The sequence below is a fragment of the Lactuca virosa genome, chromosome 6 (assembly GCF_052849685.1).
Source record: "Lactuca virosa cultivar CGN04683 chromosome 6, Lactuca_virosa_CGN04683_v6, whole genome shotgun sequence".
In the NCBI taxonomy this organism is placed as follows: Eukaryota; Viridiplantae; Streptophyta; class Magnoliopsida; order Asterales; family Asteraceae; genus Lactuca; species Lactuca virosa.
The window spans coordinates 234,387,311-234,412,814 of record NC_136431.1 but is presented as its reverse complement, the minus strand read 5'-3'; the positions used below and the strand labels follow the sequence as shown (position 1 = coordinate 234,412,814).

General features: G+C 37.4%; 1 protein-coding gene across 1 annotated transcript; it reads right to left on the bottom strand.

Moving 5' to 3' along the window:
- Positions 1-1,416: 1,416 nt before the first annotated feature.
- On the bottom strand, positions 1,417-3,173 carry LOC145122604 (eupatolide synthase-like). The gene is made up of 2 exons (XM_079058177.1): positions 2,237-3,173; positions 1,417-2,147 (listed from the first exon to the last, which is right to left on the bottom strand). Exons 1-2 carry the CDS (start codon positions 3,122-3,124, stop codon positions 1,539-1,541), a joined length of 1,497 nt encoding a protein of 498 aa, XP_078914303.1. The 5' UTR covers positions 3,125-3,173; the 3' UTR covers positions 1,417-1,538.
- Positions 3,174-25,504: the final 22,331 nt, after the last annotated feature.

The window sequence follows — 25,504 nt, the reverse complement described above, 5'->3', positions numbered from 1 at the left end:
TAATAAATATATATTTGTAGTCATATATGAAGCCGGTAATAATCTTGAATGAATACATGAATTAATTTATATTCATAAATGAATAAAGCACAATTAAAGAAACATCGCCATAAATGAAAACATCTAAATATGAATTGCTTCAATCGTTAATGAATATACATCTAATCTTATGAATACATTTAAATACATATTTAATCACTAATGAATACACTTCAATCAGTAATTAATATACATCTAATCTTATGAATACATTTGAATACACATTTATTCATAAATGAATAGAAAACACTGTTAAGAGACAAAGAATTTCTAATATGGTATCGGCTTTGGCTTCCTCGGTTAAAGAGATTGATTCGTTGTGGATCTTCGATGGATCACAGAGGCGTGGTCGTCCGGTGATGATTTTTCTCAGACCGCCTTAATCTTTTGTTATCACGGCTTTGTATGTCGGACTATGAGAATATTTCGTAACGTCGATGGCTGCCATCGTTAAAATTCTGAACCCAATGAAACCCTAATGAACCATCCGAATAAAGAAAAAAACGAAAGGCGGAAACTATAGGGTTTCCTTCGAATCTCAGCGATACGGATTACAGCTTCAGTCTGGCAGCCATGGTTAACATTCACTGAAATCAACTAAATTGAACAAAAAAACAATTGTATTCGCATCAAGGTTTTGAGTAATAGGAGAAAGATATACCTTTGTGTGATCTATTGACCTATAATCTCACTTGATTTTGATCGTAGAACCCGTGATTGTCTACGGTTGTCACAGTGGCTGAGGCGGCGGAGGAGTGAGGACTTGAGATCCTTCTTGATCTTCTATCATTGTCGTTTCAGTAATTAGAGCTCAGATCTAGGGGATAGAGATGATGTTACTAAGCAGATAGGAGAATGGTACAAAAGATGGAGATATCGGTGGAGACGATGGTGGAACAGAGTGGGCTCATTCCGAAATCGATGTAACAGGAGCAGTGGGAAGCGGTCGAATAGATGAGAGAAAACCGTAGGGGAGAGACGTGTATCGATAGAAATAAAAATTGTGGGAGATAGAGATATAGAGAGAGAGATTTTAGGAGTTGATAAAAATAGGATAAAACCTAATGACTATTGTATCATTTTAGTTAATTTTAGTTAATTAAGAAGTTACAGTTTAATCCTATGACTTTCAGAATTTAGATAAATGGCCCGTTAATATTAACCTTTGATTTTAAATTCTAGAGGGCTTAGAACTGTTCTCGCGTTCTCAACCTTTTAGGTGTTCTCATTTGATCTTACTCATATATATATATATATATATATATATATATATATATATATATATATATATATATATATATATATATATATATATATATTCAACTCTAGGATAGATTAAGGAATTTTTACAAAGTATCTTAATTATAGCATCAAATATTGAGTAAATAGATATAACATATTGGGGCTCCGTGACACTTTCAAATCATATTATTGCATACATATGTATTAGTATATTACTCCCCAAATCTTGTTCCCATGGAAAACCGAATGATTATCAATTAGTCTTGCCAATCATACTTCACGGGCACAAGGGAAAGAGGCGTTTTCCTAACAACGATCAGGGAACCAACCTCTTCCATGTCAAGTTCCTCGTTCTTCATTCCACTTGGAAGTTGCCAATCAAAGGAGTAAAAAAGGTTTGCAATCGTATATTCTACAATCTGAGTAGCAACGCTTGCCGCTGGACAGGCTCTTCTGCCCCCTCCAAACGGAATCATCTCACTACGGTCCAACTCAAGGTTTTCTAAGCGCTCAGGATTGAAAATGGATGCACTCTCTGTCCACACTTTTGGATCCCTTCCTATCCCCCATGCATTTATCAACACTCTTGTCCCAGGGAAGATGTCGTACCCACCAATCTGACAATGCTTTATGCATTCTCTTGTAAGCAAGAACGGAACAGTCGAATGCAATCTTAACGCCTCCTTCACCACCAACTTTAAGTATGGCATATTTGCAACATCTGCTTCCTCAACACTTGATTTTCTCCCAACGCATCTTCGAATTTCTTCCTGTAGCTTTTGCATAACTCTAGGATTTTTAATAATCTCAGACATCGTCCACACCATTGTCGTGGTAGTTGTGTCAATTGCTCCATTAAGCACATTCTGATAGGTTTAAGATCACAAGAGTTAGCTTACATTTATATGCTAGTTTTTTCGAAAAACATGCAATATTAATAATTTAGGTTTTTTACCATCAAAAGGGCTTTCATTTCGTTTGTAGTCAACTGAGATCTGCATGCATCAACCATATCTTTTTCATGGTCACTTGTTCCAGTATGATCAATATGCTCATCAAGAACCATTTGAAGAAAGGCATCGAAATTACTGAAAGTCTTTTCTAGTCTCCGATTAAACCCAAGTAGTTCGTCTAATATCAACCCTAATCTGCCTGGATAAATATCGGAAACAGAGCCACAAAGAGAGATTACCAGATCATCAAGCATCTCTTTTAATTTTTTACCCCTAAACGTCTCTTCTCTATAGCTCTTGCCCACTGCAACCCTGCTAACAATATCGGTTACGAGATGAAAGAGCCTCTCGTCTAGGTCAATGGTAGTATTCAACGGCAGTGATGAAAAAGAATCAAGCATGCCCTTGACCTCAGTGTCTACCACTTTTTTGAACAATTTACTCCTCTTAGAACCTAAGAACTCGGTTACCAAAACCTTTCGCATCTCCTTCCATTGATCAGCATGAGGGGAGAAAGCAACGTCCATGTAGTCGAAGGTTAGTCGTTTGAAACCCTTGGAACGTGGACGATTACAAAGTATCTGATCGTGGGCTTTTAAGGCCTGATTTGCAAATTCACTGGAGGAGATGATGACGTATGGTGTGGAACCTAAATGGACCGTCATAATAGGGCCGTATTTTCGGGAGACTTTCCATAGGATTTGATGGAAGTTTTTACCTATCACTTGATGCAAGTTTCCTATTATCGGAAGCCTAGGAGGGCTGAGGGGAAGGTTAGGGGCAGCCTTGGATGTTTTCTTCCATCGTAGAGAATACAAGAAGATTGAAGAAAATAAGAGAATTGATACTGTTGAAAAAAGCCATGAAGGGAAGAAACTGAAGATTTCCATCTCGATGAGTGTTATTTATTTGTTGTGTTTGTCTGGCAATGGTATCCGCCTCCATTTATAGTGCAGCCTAAGATGAAATCAGTCCACCTGATTTTTAACAAAAAAAGTTTAATGATCAGAGGTCACCTTTTCCATCTAGTGTATAAATCTTGAATGTGTACAGGTATATGTTGACTATGTATATATTTGTAAATTGATATTAATTATATTCCTTAGCACGACAAAGTTGATATTATATTTTTTAACGCATACAAATATATACTAATTGCCTTGCACCACAAAATCCATTGTTTAGTGGATATATTATATTTAGACGTAACAATCTTGAAAATATTGAAAATGCATGATATGTAAAATATGTAGAAGAACATTAAGTTTGTTTTTCATCTGGATGCTTTGGAATTGTTTTAACGTTGTTATATACTTTAGCTTGTTCTAAAAAATATTTTTCACATTCACAATGTTAATATATGAATTTAGATATTTTAAGATTTTTTTTTCGGTAAAGAATAAGTTCTAAAAATTGAAAAAAAGATTTGTTTCCTTGAAAAACCAATAATTATGGTTCTCTATTGAACTTTTCCATATATATATATATATATATATATATATATATATATATATATATATATATATATATATATATATATATATATATATATATATATAGGTTCATGTGAGACAACCTAATTTTGTCAGACCGTGAGACGCAATCCTAGCCATTCATTTTGTAGATAAAAAAACCATTTTTAAAATGCAAAATAATTGAAAATTTTCAAATATTATTTTCGTCATTTATATTTTCCAAAAAAAAATTAAAAAAAAAATACCAAAATGATAAAATAAAATAAAATAAAATACTTTTTTTTACATATTCTAGTAGAATATTAGATATTTTACGCGTCTGACAAATCTAGTAGAATATTCTAACAATCTAAAAATCACATTAGAATATTTACAGTGTAATATTCTATTAGAATATTTCACGCATTTTTAAAAAAAAACGGTATTTTTTTTTTTAATTTTGTAGGCATTTAAAGTGACGAAAATAATAATTAAAAAAAGAATTTTCAGATTTTTCCTTTTATTTTGCATTTTAAAATTATTTTTAGATTTAGTCTCACGTTCTAACAAAATTAACGTGGTCTCAAATTAATCTGAACATATATATATATATATATATATATATATATATATATATATATATATATATATATATATATATATATATATATATATATATATATATATATATATATATATATATATATAGGAGACGGTTCACTTGAGATTAAAAAAAAAAGTACAAATGATGAGATTCAACTTCTGCCACATATTTCTCATTTGCCGCTCTAATGCTCCAGCGTACTGGCAGTAATTGGGTATGCATTATCATAAATGATTACATGGCAGAGAGGTATTATCATATAGGATTATACATGTTTATACGTATATGCCTAATCATAAATGATTATACATATATGTATGTTCACAGATTGAGTAATCATAAATGATTATGACAGTTGGTGGCCGAAGAGGTGGTGGTGACAGAGGTGACGGTGATATAAGTAACGGAGGTGACAGTGTTGGGGTCAGCTGGTGTTAGAGGTGGTGGTAGTGGTGGTGGCGGTGGCGGTTATGGTGGTGGGGATGGTGGCGGAGGAGAAAGGAACGAGCGACACGGTATAATCATTTATGATTATACCAGACCTGTCGCGCCGATACGTCAGAGGGTTAGAGCGGCAGATGTGAAATACGTGGCTGATGTTGAATCTCAAGATCTCTATTTTATTTTTAAAATCAACGGAACATACAAAGACATAAATTTTGTTGGTAAATTTGTTATTTTGTTTTTAAAAAGATATATATAAACCATTATGAATATATAATTTTCGTCTTGTAAATTTAGTTATTTTATAAAATCATAAGTTTGTATGATGCAATATACATTTGAATATATTGAAAAAAACACAATAAATCATGGAAATGACATTAATATATGAGAAATTAAATATGAAGGTAATGTAATAAACTTACATAAACCCAAAAAAATAAATTCTAAATCAAAATGATGAATAAAATATGATTTACTATAATTAAGTAAAGATGCTATAAAAATAAAATCTACGAATTGTTTATAAATTTCTAAAAACTTTCTTTATAAACAACATTAAAGATTTGTAAGTCTATCACCACTACAAGAATAATAGGCAATAACGGCGACACCTTTAGCTGCGACGGACACTTTTAGCGGCGACAACAAACAAACGCGTTTTTTGTCGCTGCTAAAAGTGTCCGTCGCCGCTAAAGGCTTATGTTGGCGATCCGCGTCATTTCAACCCCAACCTTCGATTTAAGCGATGATCCAAAGACTAGGAGGACGTAGAAAATCGCGCGTTGTTTTCCCTCCGGTGTATCGCTGCTAAAGGCTGCCCGTCGCCGCTATTTCCTGTTCTGGTGATCCGCGTCATTTCAACCCCATCCGTCGATTTAAGCGATGATCCAACGACATAGGAAACCCCGGATTGTTTTCCCTCCGATGTGTCGCCGCTAAAGGTTGCCCGTTGCCGCTAAAGAGCGTCGACAATAAAATCCTCTTCGTCCTCACTTTTCTTTCCCGGTCATTTGTGTTTTCCCTTCTTCTCTCTGCTCACCACCGTCGACCTCATCGGAATTTCACCGAAATCTTCGATATTTCACCCCTCTTCCTCTTCATTTTTTCTCCTTTTCTTTTCCTTTTCTCTTCTCCCTACTAAATTTGTGTTGGTTGTCGGAATTTTGAGATCCCCCACCGTTCTCGCCGGAGTATACCGCCACCACTACTGTTCATGACGAAATTTTGATAATTTTGATTTTTTAGATGTGTATTTGTATGTGTATTTTGTTTTTGTGGATGTGGATATGTATTTGTATATGCATTTGTATGTATATGTGTATCTTGAGTGTATTTTATGTATTTATATGTGTTTTTGTATGTTCATTTGTATGTATATATGTATTTTGTATGTGAATTCTGTATGTGTATGTGTTTTTATATGTATATGTGTATTTTGTATTGTATTATGTATGTATGTGTATTTGTATGTATAAAAATACATATAATAGCGGCGACAGATAGTATTAGCGGCGGCGGAAGGCAATAGCGGCGACCAGTGGAGCATTAGCAACGAACCAACAGCAGGGACCCTTTTAGGGGCGACAGGTCGCCGCTAATACCTTTAGCGGCGATATTTTCGACCTTTAGCGGCGACGCCCGTCGCTGGTAATACTCTAATTTCTTGTAGTGATCATCCTTATCTGAATTAACAATTTTAATATTTCTCTGTAGATAAGGTAACATATAATTGGTCATGTGTAAAAAAAATAGGATATTTGATAAACAAACAAACCTTGAACAATGGATGTGCTTGACTCTTATTAATAGGCATTGCAAAACATGCAATCAGTAAAAATTGTCTCTTTTGGAATTCAAACAGAATTTTTTTCTAGAACGACTTAAAAACATTCTTAAAATAAAAGCATGTTTTCCAATATTACTTCTAGATATCATAACTGTCTCAATAATAAGTTTGCCTAATGATATCACCTACAGTCTAGTGTCACTACATAGGCCATTTTTCGATCAATATTTCTCACTAACATTACCAGAACCCCAATTTTTAAAACTAACTTATGATTTGGCAGACCCGAGACTTTCATATCGTTTAAAACATCAAACATGTATAAAGTTGCATCAAACTAATCATGAATAAACGCGAATGGAAAGGACTATCTAAACTTTAATATTCTACTTCTTCTCTTGGAAACAATGATAGCAAACGATCATTTATTTCTTGAACGACTTCATTCTTTGTAGCAAATATTGCTCTTTTCTTGAAAACAACCTGTAATATTGTATTTTTCCAAAATCGAAGGATATACCAAGTTTGTCTTCTCGTATATCCAAAAGCAAATTTGCAAAATCACTTATTTTTTTGAATATCATATGGATCCCTTCCAACAATTAGCCTCGTTTTTTGTTTATTTATGTATTTTTCATTGTTGCCACCCGGAATAAATATGTTTCGTCAACTGCCACCCAGAATAACATGTAAAATTTCCCTGAAATCTCCTCTAAAAACAATCACTTTCCCTCCAAGTGGAATATTTAAGTTGCTAGAATTTTCATAATATACCTTTCAAAGTTTGATCTAAAACTTCAAATGCAAGCTTATGGACCATATGTGTTTCATCCCAAATGATAAATGAGGTTTCTCTTAATAAACTAGTAAGTTCACTATATGGCTTTATTTTACGAACATAACCCTCATTAAGAATCAACATAATTATAAATCGAGAGTGTTTTGTCCTACTTTCGGGCAATAATGATGAAGCAATCCTACTTGTAGTAACATTTAAAACAATTTGACTATCACATCTAATTCCTACAATTATTTTCTTCCATAGAAAAGCTTTACCCGTTCCACCATAACCATAAAAAAGTAGACATATCCTTTATTATCTTTAACTGCATTCATGATATCAAGAAAAAAGTTTCGCCAAGATTAGGTGAAATCGAATAAATTCTACCAATGGAAAATCCTACTTTCCTCGACTTCCAACTCCTATCAGTGAGTTTCCAAACAAAATTTGTTGGAAATTCAACATATGTAAGTGTTTGTGCATCATGATGAATTTTGTTACACTTCATCCAAGATGTGAGCATTGAAACGAAAATTGAAGGTTGGTTAAGAACACTGTCAATATCATCCGTCTACCCCATATGTAACATCCCGATGTTCAGGTACTTCTAAATTCATCCCTATAATTCTATTTCATGTCATTTTGGTCCCTAAGTCCAAGAAGTTATGCTTTGAAGCCCTAGTGGCAAATTCGTAATTATGGCAAGAGTAGTACGCCATGCGTACATGTGTGTACGCTGAGCGTACTAGGGCACGCCCTAGTACGTTGGTCGTACACTTATGTACACGCGGTGTACTAGATTCAGGAGGAAACCCTAAATTTTAGGGTTTGGGTGGTATTTAAGCAACATTATGTCTCATTTCTCCTCACCTTTTCAGCCTCCACAACATTTGAGACGTTTTTGCAAACCCTAGCCCCCTTACTGTGTGTTTTGAGCTCAAGAGTGTCTTTTTTGGTGCGTTGAAGGAGGAAGAACCTGTATTGAAGAGCCTTTTAGTGGAAGCAAACTTGTGGATCTGGGATCTTAACCTTATTGAGAAGCTCCAGAAGGTATAAAGTCTATACCTTGATATCGTAGTTGTTAGATCCCATTTTTGGGTGTTTTATGTTGCTTTTCTTGTCCCAAAGGTCCCATCTTGTGCATGGTTTGTTCTTGTCATTTTGAGCTGTCCTTTCAGACCCTAGGAAGGGTCCTTAGTAATAAAAATGAGGTCCCATTTCCTAGTATTGCTTCATGCATCTTGTAGAAGGTCTTATTGGATTAAGACCTTGTGTTAAGCACTTTGTGGACTTGTAAAGTCATAAAGTTGGAAACTTTATGACTCTAGGGTGCATTTGGATCGTGGATCTGAAGTATGGGCTTAAGTACTTAAGCCATTAAGCACTAAATGGAGTTTGAGGGTTGCGAGGGTACGCCCCACGTACATGGGAGTACGCCCTACGTACTCGGTCAACCATCTCGATGGTGGTCTTCTGCGAGGCTTCACGTACGCTTAGCATACCTCTGGAGTACGCCCCGCGTACTCGCATGGGTCAGCCTTGTTGAGTTGACTCGACTAGGTTGACTCGGTTGATTTGGTGGGTATGACCAGTTGACTTTGACCAAGTTTGACCTTGAGGGCAATTTGGGTATTTTGGGATTTTGATGGAATTGGTCACTTTGTGGAAATAGGTATCGGTTAGAGAGCTGAGATTTAGAGTCGGGCCTCATCAGTTTTGTTCAGTTTGCGAGGTGAGTTTTCCTCACTGTATTTATGGGTCGAAGGCACCAAGGCCGACCCATTGGTTTGATAACTTGATATTCATTGATATGCTGAGTATGGAATAGTTATTCATGCTAGTTTTGATATGCTAGTCTGGTAGATCGGTAGGACTACGTGTGATATTGTCTGTATGATTATCTGTATATGTTAGTATCTGTTATATGTCGACATATTGTGTGGGTTGGGTTGAGTTTGTACTATTCTGTGCGGTAGCCAACAAACTCTGGAGCAATCCATATATGAGATGAGGGTCGGGTAGGGCAGGACAGACTCATACTAAGGGCTCATCAGTATTCCAGATATGAGCTGAGGGTCGGGTAATACATACCAGACTTGTACTGAGGGCTTGGTGGTATTCAGTCCGAGGACTGATCTGGTCGAGGAGCAAGCCATACATAAGTTGTGGGCCCCGAGGGAAAGCGAGACTTATGGTGTGGGCTCAGGGGTAATCCAGTCTTTTAGTTGTGGACCCATTGCATGTTGTTATTATATATATGTTATTTGTTTGTATGTTAGTACTTTGGGGGAACTTACTAAGCTTTGGGCTTACAATTTTGGGTTATGTTTCAGGTACCTCAGATGACCACGGTAAGGCAAAGGCATGATCGTGCACCTCCTTGTGTTTTGATATTTGATTTTGGGAAAACTATGATGTTTAGCATGTTTTGAAAACTAATTTGTAAACAATGATGATTTGTGGATTGGTTTTAAGAGTTTGAATTTTTCATGAATTTTTTGGATGTTATACCATATATAAGTTTTTATTGACCAAGAAGATGCAAAGATAGTCTAACAATAGATGGATACCAGTAATGAACATCATCTCCAAAAATATCCATGATGCTTCACATGCAGATATATATCTACAATCATAATATTCATTTATTTCATCTATAGCATCATGATTATCACAATCATTATTGTTTGGTACGAAAATAACCATAGCTGTATCAGGTTCCTTGTTTATGTATTTAATTAAATATTTTATAGAAGAGCCTTGATTGCACCATTCAACATTAATGTTTGGCTGATATATTTTCAATAGATATTTGTTATAGGGAACAACATTTCTACTATCTAACTTCACACCATATTATTTTTGACAAAATGCCCATCGTTTCTTCTTCTATATAAGGGAAAACCATTTATATTAACTGAAGTATGATTACATAATTGCTTTGGAAAGTTTTAGAACACTTTTTGTCAACCGTGCATGGGAAATTGATATTTTCAGCTCCACAAGGACCATGAATCATGAACTGATTCACAAGTGAACACAATTATGGATCTTCATCAATGTTTGAAATCTCAACGGATATTATCAGATCAATAAATTCAATAGTGGGAAGCTTGTAATCAGAATTCATAAATAGACAAATATGACAATGAGACAAACCTATTTTTTGAAATTTAATTGTATAAATACTGCAAATAAAAATATACAAAATAATATATGATTTTTAGTAACTAAAATATATAAATTAAAAAATAAAAAAACCGTAAATGTTTGTCAATTAAGAAAAAATATAACTTTTAATATAAAGAAAATAAATTATAAATTGTAAATTTAAATCTCTGCTTGAACCTTGCCAAAAATTTCATTCTCCCTTAGGTCTTTGATAAATGCATCAAGCTTGATCTTACATAACTTACACAGTATATTAGGTTTATCTTCTCGATATAGTGAAATGTACTTAAGAAGCCTTTTAACTTCATGACATTTGGGATTACACGTAAAGGTTATAAAGAAATCAAGATATCCAAAACATTTATATAGAGACATGGCGTCTAAATAGCTTAGCAACATATAGCGTGCACCACCAGTAAAGGAATAAGGTAATATCACATGTTGTATTATGTTAGAACTATTTGTATTTTCATGAGCTTGTAGGTTATGAAAATTCTCATAAGATCACATCTAAGAATTTGTTATTTCTTAAGTATGAAATATAATTTCTCACTTTCAATCATCGTATACCCATCTACCAGAAACTGTAGAACAACCTTTTTGAATTAAGAATTAGTGAGAACTAATGATTCTTATCTTGAATTCTAAAAGAGAAAATTTCTCCTATTGTATAGTTCGGCCGTTTGTTGTTGCTTGAATACGTAACACCTCTATGAGGGATGTCGACTCTGTAACCATCATCGCCAAATGGAAATAGTTGTGCATACTAAAGTGCAAGGTAAGAAGGATGTAATTCACTTATATGCTATAGAAATCCTTATGAATTTGAACAACAACATCTTTATTTTCAATTGAATCACAAATGTCACCAACAATTAAAGCGGCAACCTCGGAAGCAGTTAGTAGGTTATATATCCTTCCATCTTAATCCCTTCCAATAATTCTTAACTTCATATCAACTTGTGGATATTTCTAGAAACAATCTCTTACCATTCTATAAGAGCTAACCAAGACGTTGTTTGAATATAACATCAACTTCAAATCTTCTATAATATCAATATCAATTGATGAAGAAATTGTTGTACATCAGTGCTTTTCCCTACTACGAGTAAATGAATATATATATATATATATATATATATATATATATATATATATATACACACACACACACACGTAATATTAGTAAATAAACAAGTCTAGATAAATAAATTTATTTATTAATTAGAAGTTAGAAAATATACCCAAATCATATTTGTCTATTTGACATACAACACTTTGATCATCGTGATCGAAGTAATCTGTTAAATAAGATTTTCAAAAAATAGTAGTTAATTAAGTAACTCAAAAAAATGATTTTTTTTAATGATAATAGATAAAGATGGGTGTTTATAATGCTTACCTTCTGAAATACTAACTGTTATGTTTTCTGTAATGCGTTCATCTTCCCAAGTCAATTAATGAAATATACTATATATCTAGAGTCTTCCTTTTTATTTTATGAGATCCATGATTGAATTTAATTGATGATGAAGTTCCAGTTATTGTAGATGAATTTCTGGATGACATACCATTAGAAAAAACAGAGTATTGTCTTTCATTTGGTGACGTTGAACTGAAGATGTCATTAAATAAATGAATGGCTGAGATATTAAAAATAGTGAAAATGCATACATTAGTTATAAAAAAAATTAAAAACTTGTGAAAAAAGTCCTTATCAATTGAAATGTTAGATAACAGAGTTCTAACATTTATATACGTGTAACATTCCATTTAAAAATAAATAAATAAATAAATAAATAAATAATAAGCCCTAAAACCCCGATATGTAATTTTATATTTTTATGTTAGCCTTAAATCCATAATGATTTATTAGAGTATTAGCGCAAGAAGTTAAATGTTATAAATTCTGGAAATCGGGGGGTTAAAGTGTAACTTCCGGAATAGTTATGAATAGATTTTTGAACGTTGGGGGTTGTTTCGTAATTTTTGGACTTGTATTGAAAGGATTTTTGGAATCAGGGGACTAAAGAGTAAATTTTGGACTTAATTTAAAAAAGAATGGAGAAGAAGGGACTAAAAGTGTAGAAATGGAATTAAGTTTGATTGGTGGAGGCGGGGCTAAAACCCGACACCCCCACTCCCTTGCCTCCCGTTTTTCTTACTCTAACCCTAACCCTAAATCCATTCTTTAGCCTCCACCCTTATACCTCCATACCTCCAGCCGCCGCCACCTCCTAGTCGCAAACATGAACCACCGAAGCAGCCATCGTCGCTTTTTCTGCTGTCGGCAAAGAAGAGAGTCACGAACCTGACATCGTGTCAGTCGGGGAGATCGGAAGTGCGAGGCTCGTGGTTGCTGCTGCCTCCGTTTGCAGTTGGGGCCGCACAACTTCTCTTCTCCACCTCTTTTATGTCGCTATGTCATTGTCGCCGCCGCCGCTCCGAGCGGTTGTCGCGTGTTATCTTCGTTGCTCCGACTGCCGCACGCGACCACGAGGGTGGCTGAGTTTGGGTGGGTGTTTTAGTGTTGGAACTTATATTCGTGTGTGTGTGTGTTGTTGTTGCAAGTCGTGAAGTGAGTGTGGGTGCGTCTTGGCTGACCGAAAAACAAAAAGAACCACCATGGTAGCCAACCATGGTGGTTGCCGCCCTTGCTGCCTTTTTCTGCCACCACCAGCCACAGTGTGAGGTGGTTGTGTGCATATGTGGTGTGTGTATGTGTCTGTTTTTCCGTGTGGTTGTTGTAGTGGGAATTTTTGGTCGGATTTTAACTCGAAACCGCCACCGCCGCCATGTGTGGGTGGCTGCCACCACGGACCGCCGCCGACTACCACTGCCCGAGGTAGCTATGGGTGGTGCCCGACTTATTAAACATTAAAATTACCTAAAAATCTAACTTTAGTCCGAATGGCATGAGTTTGTGGTTGGAAACCCTAATTAGGGTTTAGAAAACCCTAATGTTAAGAAAAACCCTAGTTTTGGAGTTTTGTCGGGACCTGCGTTAAAACTGTTAATTGAACTTTAAAATTATACTCGGTAATGCCCTACGGTTAACTTAATGCAATATTGGACCTAATGAATTAAGTCCTTAAGAGGTTAATTGTGGAACACTAACCCTAGTTATGATTTCATGTGGAAAACCCTAGAATCGGGGAGCTCTATTTTGGACAATGATCGGGCGCGTATTTTGGCTATTGATTAGATTATTATTTCATCTGAGAATGACTAAATCAAACCTTAATCAGTCCTACCCCTAGTTTATTAAGTCCTTAATGGGTTAAGTGTTCTTACCTAACCCTAATCGTCATTTTATGTCGAACCCTAATCGTCATTTCATGTGAAATAGTCATTGTTGCAAGTGACTATGACATGTGATTGGGTATTGACTCTAGTATCTTCATGTAGGTGATTGGAAGTGAGTTGAAGGAGGAAGAGTTCTTCGTTGCTACGGTGGTCACCTACACGTATATCGAGGTGAGTTTACCTCATTGTACCCGTGGGTCGAAGGCACCAATGCCGACCCACTAGTTTTGGTTATCTATTAGTAAATGGATGCCTTAGGGACTGTATATAATCATGTAGGATAGACTGAGGACTCTTGATCTAAACTATTTTACCTGTTCCTTGTTTGGTTGTGGTTCTAGAGTAGGATCACATGTCTGGGTGACTATCTCACCTTTGAGTATATATAGCCATGTGTTCCTTGGATTGTTGATATTTAGTATGTTGTTATGCTATAGTGATATGTTAGATCAGTGTTCTGGTATCGAGTATGCTGCTATGCTATAGTGATCTGTTAGATCTGTCTCCTGGTATTGAGTATGTGGCTTTGTTGTAATAATCAATAGAACTGTATGTTATATGTGCTTGCGAGTTATCATCTATGGAGTGCCCTTAGGGACTATCTGTGGTCATGTAGGATAGCCTGAGAACTCTTGTTCTAGGCTCTCTTGTATGTTCCTTGTTTGGTTGTGGCTCTAGAGTAGGATCAATAGTTCGGGTTGCTATCTCACCTCTGGTTACTTACAGTTACACATTATATGGAGGTTAGCTGGTAGCAGGACTATATGATGTGAGAGGACTAGTAGGCGATAGTGAGTTGTATGATTGCTGTTTGCTTGTATTATGTGCCTACTTGATCCGGATTGTTCATATGTCGACATGTTGTGTTGGTTTGGGTTGAGGCCGTCCTGCTTTGAGTTGTAGGCCAAGATACCCGGTGCGGTCCGGATGTAAGACGTAGGCACGAAGGCTCGGGAAGAGTGGTTGTGTTGAGGCGGTATGCTAACGAACCCTGGTATTCAGGCCCGGATAGACTGAAGGCCTGCAAGGCGGTCCAATCAGGTCGAAGGCCCGAAGAGCGGCCGTTATGCACGCTTGTATGATTGATTATTCGTATGGAGTATTTTGGGGGAAACTCACTAAGCTTTGTGCCTACCCAGTTGTTTATTGTTTCAGGTATCATCGGTGGCCATGGGAAGGCGAAGGCGGAACTGTACACACTCATCATCAACATCGAGGATTTCGCGTTTTCAATAATACTCTGATTTTTAATAAATGTAATTTGGAGTAAACTATTTTTCTTAATAATGGATCTATAAATTGGGAAGTTTTACCTAAATAAAAATGAAAAATTTTGGTTGTGAAAACGGGACGTTATCAGAGCCCTGGTTTGAGTGAATTGGAGGAACACTTGTGTGAGTCCAATCTCAAACTAGGATCCAAGAATTTTTGTAAAATGTTTTTGAAAGAAATAATTTATAATAAAAGGGTTGGGCTAAGGACATGGGCTCCGTCTCTTGTCATGTTCTTATTTGATTGTTGGCTTGGGATCGGAAACGTAGGTCTTGACTTAACTTTTACTTTTTCAGGAGGATGCAACATGTACAGTCAGCCAGAGCCTGAACAGGAGAGTGGTCCTAATATACTCATACTTGCTATGTTTGCTGAGTTTTGATTTTTGTTTATATATGAATTGTTAGAACAGCATGCTAGTGGATAAGGTTCTTTAGAAACTGTTGGATAGAAATGTTTGATTTCTGTGATGCCTTCTTATTTAGGGAGTTGCTTACCTGATATGTGCTTTTGATTGTGTGATTGTTGCGTGCATGTTGATTAGTTGTATATGGTCGGGATTGAATAGCGTCAGAATGATCGACTTGGCCTTATTTCCTAATCCTTTTTTGGTTGTGGATTAGGGAAGAGTCGATTATTCGACAGTCTATCTGACCTCGTATTGTGTACAACAAGCATGTACAAAAGCAACCAGTGGTACAGGAGTGAGGTTAATCCTTGGAAGAGTGCCTAGGAAGTTAGTTGTAGCTCGCAGGAGAAGTGTGTGTTAGCACACCTAGGAATGGCTTAGTGTAGTGACTTAGAACCTTGAAAGGAATTCTAAATCAACTACGGATAGGTGTTGAATGTAGTATGGGCCCGTACTACTGAAAGCACAAGATCCGTATGAGATTCAGGAGGAATTTTGAGGCTACTAAGGGACTAATAGGAGTAGGGTCGGGTGTGTTGAGAACTGTGTTGTGATGTTTGATATTTTCTTGGTATATTTTCAGTATGGCGGCTATTGGAGGTTTAGGAGTCTGAGCAGGTGGCCAGGGTGGGCCAGGATTGACTGAGGACCGGGTTAGGGAGATTATTCGTGAGGAGGTTGTTTCTTTTGTCAGGGAGGCGACTCTAGAGTTGCTCAGGATGGTCAAGACCGCCATGATTGAGTTTTTCGATGATCGTTACGCTATAGTATGTGAGGTTTCTGTTGCTGCAGCCACCACGGTTGTTACTGCCATTATGGCTCGAGGAGAAAGAGCTTTCTAGTATAGGGACTTCGATAATAAGAAGCCGATAGAGTTTGACGGGGTCTTGGACCCGATTGTAGCGATGAGATGGTTGTCTGTTGTAGAGGGTTGTTTCTTCACGTGTTCTTGTCTCGATGACCAGAAGGTCAAGTGCTCCCTAAACCTTCTCAGGTTGGGGGCAAGGTATTGGTGGAGACTGGTGACTAGTCCTTATACTCCTGAGCAAAGGGTCGTGATGACTTCGGATCAGCTCTCAGAGATAGAGATGTTCCGTTCAAGGTATGTTCCTCTGGTAGAGAGGGAGAGACTGGCCGAGGAGTACCTGGATTTGAGACAGATGACCGATTCGATGACGGAGATCACCAAGATGTTCAATGAGAGGGCTTTGTTCAGTCCTGAGTTCGCTGCTTCATAGCAGTCTCAGATGACTCGATATTTGAGCATGCTCAATATGGATATTCGGCAGTTTGTGTCCACCCAGCGCTACGGTTCTCTCACTGAGTTTCAGGATGCCGCGAGGAGGTGAGAGATTGAGATAGAGACCCAGGCGAGGGAGCAGTGTCAGGCTCTGTATCAGTCCCAGCCTGCAGCAAAGCGGTTCAAGTTCGCCGGCCAGAGTTCATGATAAGTTTGAGGGAGGCACAAATCTTTTGTATATTACAGGTGTGGCCTAGAGGGCCATTTTGGTAGAGATTGCAGGCGGAGTACGTGAGGTTGTGGTGGTTGTCGTGGCCAACAAAATTAATAACCCTAAATCTTTTACACTAAAGTAGTGTATAGTGGTAAAGGGATCGTATCCACGGAGATTGGTTCAATTTATATCTATATGAAAATCACTTGTCCAAATACTTGTAAAACAAAAATTAAAGTAAAATGGGGGGTTTAAATCTTTTTGATTGGTTGAGAAAGTTAAAACTATGCTAGAATGTAGAGATGACAAATAAACAAGTAGATGATTTGATTTAAAATCAATGAAGGAAAGTTGATTGATTTTGGAATACACCACATGGATATCTTAGTTGACTTATCATTAGACTAAATGGAATAACACTTGCGATTTAATTTAACTTGGCTATAGCAATTGATAAGCACAAATCAACTCAACTCTTATTTGTTATTAAAATGGTTAGAGGAGCTCAAAACACATTTCCTTAATTAAAGTCACAAAACCAATGAAGCATATAATCTTGTGAAAATCAATTAGCATTAAGTTTTAAGAGTCACCAAGTCCAAAAGATAATCAAATGCTTACATTATCATTATGGAGGAAACATTTCCATGGTTTAAATGAAATGAAAACAAACATATAAACCATTTGTTGCTTACTAATTTGAGGGTCTGTTACTTAACCAAGAAATTAGTCAACAAAATAAGCATTCATTCATCAAAGCTCGTGATCAAGGATAAATAAACACAAGAAGATGTTTGACTAGAAAACATTTCCATAAATTTCAAACACAAGATAATATGAAGTCTTCAAAGCAACTAATCATTAATGGGTCAAACCCTAATCAAACAAACATAAATCTAGCCAAGCATGGCCAAAATGAAAGAAATACAAAGTGGTTTAGAGGTACCAAACATTGTTCAAGATGTAAAGATAAAGAAAACGGACCAAGCTTCCAAATCTTCAAAGTTTTCTTTGAGAGCAAAAAGTGTGTTGTTCCTCCTTCATTTCTCCCTTATTTTCTCAAAAAACTCCAGTAAAAGTGGTCAAAATCGGATCCAAAAGTTGCCCAAAAGTATTCCACCAACTTTCCCCAAATAGAGGCAAAAGGATAAAATTTAGATTCTTCACAGCACAATCCACACAGACCATTTGTAAATCCACGCGGACCGCGTGGATGCTGTTGAGTGGACCATTTGGCTCATTTGATTGGCCTTCTAGTTTACTCCTTTATTTCTTGGTCCAACTCGCATGTAAAGGTTCTTGATAGCCCAAATATGCCTTGTAAACTCTTCCAAGATGTTCCATTGGTTCCTTGATCTTCCATAACTCAAATTCTCTTCACCTCATCATCTTCTTTATCCAAAAATTAAGTCCAACTTGTTCTCTTGATCATGTTGACAACAAGCCCAATCGCACCATTTTAAGTCCACAAGCAAACCGCAAGCCTTCAAAGGTCCCGTACTCTTTCCATACCTCCATGTCGAATAGTCTTTGATAATTCATGCAGTTAAGCTCAAAAGACTTGAAAGTACCCGATAAAGGTGAAAAATAACAAAAAGGGAAACTATGCATAGATAGCAACTAAAATGAGATGGAATGAACTAAAAATAAACTAGGAAAAGAAGTAATAAAATGAAGCTATCAAATCACCCCAAGCTTAAACCTTATTTGTCCTCAAGTAAGACAAGACTAAAATGAACTTGGGATGAACTATCCTAAAAAATAAAAAGAATGGACAGAACCATAGAACTTGATCACCGTTAGTCAACATGGTCAGAATTGATCTCGCTGTTATCCCAAGAATTTGTCATCCGATGAAAATGGAACCATAAACCATGGCCAGGACAACTGCTCTAGGTGAGTAAGGAGGGACAGTCAATCGCAACCCCAGTGGAATATGCATATAATGAAGAACATCTATAATAGGGAGAAAGCAGATGGATGGGCTCGCATGGAGCTCTGCTTTAAGTGTACACTCTTATCATAAAATTTGTGTGATCTCATGTCTGCCGGCTACTCTCATGTGTGATTGGGTTTCATCGCTCGGGCACCATTGTAGGAATCAGTTTAATTAGTGTTGGCCCAAACCACTCGTAGTATCCGACTCGACAGACTCTTTAACATCACCAATTTGTGAAAACAACTCGATCTATATACAATAAAACATACCTAAATAAATCAGTATCAAACGTCGAGTGACCAAAATATAAGAAAATTTTGTTCGATAATTGAACCGGTCACCCATCTAGGATAAACACCGCCTGGAATTTGCTTGTTTGAGACTCTTTTTTTTAAGAGGATACTTGAAGGTAATGTACTAACATATCGAAACTTTTACCAAAAATTTTTTTTACTTGAAATTTGGTTCCCAAAAGTATGTAATTGGAACCGAAATGTAATAATAATAATCTGAATGGTCTAAGTGTGAAAATGACCATGAGTGGAGCATAGAGATGTAAGCTCCTTTTCAAACTTGTGATTTTCTAAATATAATGAAAATGTCCAAATGTGGACTAAAAGACTCTAAAATCCTAAGGAAATCGCAAAAAAATATTGTGATACAAGGAAACCGGATATAGACTCTACTCGGGGACAAGCACCAGTGCTTCATCCTAACGGGTCAAACATGATCAAGTGTGATCCTCTCGGCGGCATGGACCGCAGGGCTAAAAACATCCATCGTTATAGTATATCATACAGTTGTTAGTATTGCATGCATAATTCTTCATGAAAACTACCTGGCCATGATCACTTATCCCTTTAAGCTCAAGCAGTTGCTCCCAAGTTGGAAGTCCCAAACTGCGGCTAATGGTACCAATTCGATGTGTGAGATAACAAGATCGTGGATCAATAATGATACAATAACTATGAATCTGTTCCATGGCATCCTAGGGTGGTGAGAATAAACAGACAACAAAAATGCATGAATGCTAATGCCCTAAGCTAAATGTTATGTAAAAATAAAATGGTGAAAAAGAAGAAAATAAAATCTTTTTGGAATTTTACAAAATAAAAAAATCAATGCAAATTAGGGTTAAAATGTTATGCAACCTAACTAAAATGCACGGGAAAGCAAAAAAGAAAAGGAAATACCCCACCCCAAGCTTAGAAATAAGCATTGTCCTCAATGCTTGGGGACCGGAGAATGTACCTAAATCGGGGGGGTCGAGAGGAGGATACGGATAGGGATATGGTGGGTAAGGGTAAGGTGGAGATGGATAATGATGAATGGGAGGAGGGTAGGGATAATGGTTTCTTGAGGGAGAAAGAATGCATATAGAGAGGGAAAAACCCGGTTTGCTAATGAAGAAGAAAGGTTGCATGTCACTTAAGTTATTTGGTCAACAAGTCAATGGAAGTCAAAGCTTGTCAACGAATCCATGCAGACAGTTTCTAAAGTACACGCGGACCATTTGCAGGACACGCGGACAAGTTCTAGAGCACACGCGGACCACGTGAATCACGCTGAGAAGTTGTTGAATCTTTATTTTCACGCAATCAGGCTCACGCGGACGAGGGAATCAGACGCAGACAATTTGTAGGCTCTTTTGGGAGAAAATTCAAAACCTCCGTGTTTGACCATAATGAACCCCAGGACTTCAAAATTCAACAGAATTTGACTTCAAAAGGAGGGAGAGCTTGGATTTAAAAAACAGAAACTTTTGAAAACGAAAAAAATGGTTTTAACAAAGACATTTATTCGGAACGTGAAAGAAAACAAAAGCACAATGCTTTCCAAAAATGCCCTTCTTTAACTTCTTTGGCGAGACATCTTACCAATTCTTCCTCAAAATTTCGGGGTGTCGAAACAGACGATGTATTGGACATTTGCATCAAAACCTTCATTAAACAACTTCAATCGATGTCCATTGGCCTTGAAAACTTGCCCCACGTCGACATTTTTTAATTTCCACACCTCCGTTAGGATTATTTTCTTGTATTTGACTTTATTTTTACGGGAGAACCATATCGGACTTAGACCTTTGATAATAGCAATCATACAACCACATTCTTTCATGTACTTGTTCAGTATGGTGACCAACTCTTCCCTCTTTGACGTGGTGGTTGAGTAGGTTACCGGTTGGGCGTCTTTTTTCTCAGGATACGTATCCTTTGAAGCGTCCGACAGATTTATCATTTTCGGCTCTTGTGGTTGTTCTACCACTGGAGTTAGTTTTCAATGGTAGTGGGTGGCTCAACCTCTCTTTTGTTAACCCCTATCACTTCCTCTATAGTTTCATTGTCAGCTTTCTTAATTTCTTCTCCATCTTTGACAACCTCTTCCACTTCTACTTCTTCTTCCCCTTCTTCATATAACACTCTTGGGCCATCAAAAATTTTCTCATATTTCAAAGGAATGGCACATACGCTATACAATGGGCTCTCTTCAGATGGTAGTTTGTCTTAAGCTTCCATTAGACTCATTGATTGAGCAAGTTGTGTTAGTTTTTTGCTCTAAACTTTTGAGGCTAGATTGGGTTGTTTCTTGGAAAATTTGGGTAGAAGTGGCAATGCTTTTGACAATGCCCTCTAAGGATGTGCTTGGCATTTCAGTTTGTTGAAGAGGGGAATGATAGGGTTGTTGGAACTGTGCAGTTGGTTGGTACTGGTTATTTCCCCAAGCTTGGTATGGGTTTTGGTATTGGTTATTTCCCCAAGCTTGGTTGTTGTCCCACCATTGATCATGTTGAGGCTGATCATAACTCCATTGGTTTGACAAGTAGTAGCTTCCCTTCTCTTGCACTTCTTTCCATATTCCTTGTAAATATGGACATATGTCGGAATGATGTCCATTTTAGGCACAATAATCACAAATAAGAGGCATGGGTTGCACACTTTGGTCACTTTCAATCATCATAACTAACTGAGCTAGCTCAGAAAGTTTATCTTCAATGCAAGGAGTGTTCATTCCGAACCAAAGCCTATGAGTCTGCCATAGATGCAGGTGAGAAGAAGGAGTATGAGTTAAATCGTCTTAGGTTACGTTTCGAGGATAAAAAATTAAAAATGGAGTCTTTAGAGCATGAACTTGTAATGTCAAACAATGAATGTATCATTTTAAAACACAAATGTGAAATCACCTATTATGAACGAAATGTTTTGATTTCTGATAACAAACGTCTCAATGCTAAGATAGATGCTTTTCATAATTCCATAGACATGCTTGAAGCGGACATTCGGATGACTCATAATTTTCGTCATCCATGGTCTAAAGCACCTGGTCTCGGAAGCGACTTTCCGAAACCAATTGCTCGTCCCTTAAAGGAATTGCAAAATTTGACATTCATGGGAGAGGTTCCGAACATCAAACATTTGGACACCCCTGTTTCTCCCTTGTCACCACTTACTGAGACCACATACCATTTTGAGTCCCTAATTCCTGAGTTCCAACCAATTGTTGTCAAGTATCCTGATTCCACGCCATCTCCACCTCTGATAAACCTGGACCTGAATCGGACCACGAAATTTTATCACAGTCTTTAAAATTGCGTAGATTATGGTCCTAGGAGTAATCATTCGAACAACTGTGTGGTTGAAGAAATCATTCCGGTGACAACTGAAACTGTTACCTCTGAGTTTGTATGGGCATCCTTAGATGATAAAGTTGAAAATTCAAGCTGTGTCTCCTCTGATTCTTGCGCATCGGATTCCGTAGTCGTCTCAAAAACAAAATTGATTCCCATTAATCCTGAGTTTAGTAATCCATCCGTAGGAAAAACTTCAAAATCCTAATCTCACCCTAAGAGAAAACCAATGGTGAATAGGAAGGATATTGTAGATCCCAAAGTAGAAGCTCGAAATGCACATAAAAAGGAAGTTAAGACTAGACAAAATTACAGGTTCATTGAAAACTCCAAAAAGAGTGTATCCCGGAATTCTCATGCATCAACCTATAGTCGAAACTCCTTTACTCCCACTAAGATCCTAAAAAGACCTTCTAAATCTCTCAGTCGTGTAGAACCCAAGACATTTCTACTCAGCCTAAATCTCGTGTGAATGCCATGACTGTCCAAAACACTTCTCCTCGGACTGTTTCATCTGTTTTTATTGCTAAATCTGATGGCACAATTTTTAAACCCAATCTTTCAAAAACCAATGTGTCATCAAGCAAATCCACAAATGAAAAGAAAACAAATTTTTCAAAATCTTCAAAGAAAAATCTTGTGTGGAAAGTCAAATCTCTCATTAATGAAACAACAATTCTGGAGGTTACAACTGTTTCCAACGCTCCGGAAGTCAAAGGTCCGAAGAAGCCTGTTCGCAACCCTCAAGTCATTGAATATGACTGTTGGATAGATGAAAAGACATTAACCTTCTGTCTGTTTCCAAAGAATTCAAAAAATACCACCCAGAAACACAAAGTTGTTCCTAAGTCACAATCAAAGTCCAAGGCCCGTGTCTACGTCCCAAAGTCTAATTCGGAGCCTAAAAACTCCATTACTCACTAATTTTGCAGGCACTTTGTGCTTCGGAGCAAGTAACAATATGGTATACTGATAGTGCTTGCTCCATGGACATGACGGGGTAGAAAGACTTTCTGCGAGATCTAAAGCTTTCTCTAAACGTTGGTTACGTGACATATGGCAACAGCTCCAACTCTCAAATTCGTGGTTACGAGATTCTCACCAATGGAAACATCTTTATCTCAAATGTGGCTTATGTAGCTGATCTAAAACATAATTTGATAAGTGTTGCTCAGCTCACTGATTCAAATCGACGTGTGGAATTTTGCAAAAAGTACAGATATGTAATGACTGAAGATCGGAAAGAGTGTTTAATCAAGTCGCTTCGCAACAAGAACATGCAACCGCTCGACATCAACATGATTATTGGCAAACCGCAACTCTGCCTTCTCACCAATGTTGTTCCTGACGTCAGTTGGTTATGGCATCGAAGGCTCGCTCATCTAAACTTTCGTTACATGAATGATCTCGTATCCAGCGAAATGGTGAGAGGTTTACCTATTCTCAAATTCGAAAATGATCATTTGTGTGCTGCTTGTGAGTGTGGTAAGCAATCGAAGAAGGGTCATCCTGTTATCATCGAAAAATCCATTTCGGAACCATTGGAGCTTCTACACATTGATCTTTGTGGACCATCCACTGTAGAAAGTCTTCATCATAAGAAATACATTCTTGTGATTGTTGATGATTTTACAAGGTTCACTTGGGTCTTCTTCCTAAGGCTAAAATCCGAAACAGCGTCAGAGCTCATCAATTTTATCAAACTCCCAGTTAGGAGAATCTGAACTGACAATGGATTGGAATTCACTAACTCCACCATTGAGAAACTCTTCACAGAAAAAGGAATTGACCACAGCTTCTCAGCTCCTTATACTCCACAATAGAACGGTGTAGTCGAAAGACGCAATAGAACTCTCGTTGAAGCTGCTCGATCCATGCCGAACTTCGCAAATCTACCACTCTACCTTTGGGCTGAAGCCGTATCTACTGCCTGTTTCATTCAAAATCGGAGTATCATTAATCGACGCCTCAACATGACACCGTACGAAGCGATAAATGGTCGGAAGCCAACAATCTCGTTTCTGCATGTTTTTGGATGAAGGTGCTTCATCAAGAACAACCGTGATCGGCTTACCAAGTTTCAACCTAAAGCTGATGAAGCCATCTTCCTTGGGTACTCCTCAAAGTCAAAAGCTTACAAAGTTCTTAACCGGAGAACTCGTGTTCTGGAAGAAAGCTTTGACGTTGCTTTCGATGACAATTTCGTTCAGAATTCTAGTCCAACCCATATTACAACTCACATTATGGAGTCCGATGCTCCTCCGCCAGGATGTCCGAACCCCCAAACATTTCTTGAAGTTAACTTTGAAACTCTCTTTGGACCTTCCGAAACAGCCCTTGATTCAGAATCTCGAACAAGGCCAACCCCCAATCCATGGTTGAACCCAAGTAATCGGAAATCCTAATGCTGGTGTACAGACTCGTTCTGCTACAAGTATCCAAAATGAATGTCATTTCTCAGCATTTATATCCATGGTTGAACCAAAATCCATCAAGGAAGCATTAGAGCATGCTAACTGGATTACATCCATGCAAGAAGAACTGGTAGAATTTGACCGAAATGAAGTTTGGACTCTCGTGCCTCCTCCTCAGACTCATCCCATTGTCGGTACGATATGGGTATTTCACAACAAGCTAGATGACGCAGGAGTTATTATTTGAAATAAAGCAAGATTGGTGGCAAAAGGATTTACACAGATTGAAGGGCTCGACTACGATGAGACATTTTCTCCTGTTGCACGTCTTGAAGCCATTAGAATCTTTCTTGCTTATGCTACTCACAAAGGCTTCAAAGTTTACCAAATGGATGTTAAGAGCGCTTTTCTTAATGGTGAACTCGACACTGAAGTATACCTTCAACAGCCCCCCGGTTTTGTTAATCTCTCCTTTCCAAACTACTGTTACAAACTCCGGAAGGCAGTCTACGGACTCAAGCAGGTTCCTCGGGCATGGTACGAAGCTCTCACTGATTTTCTCAAGCGCTCCGGTTTCCAAAGAGGAATTCTAGATCCTACCCTGTTCC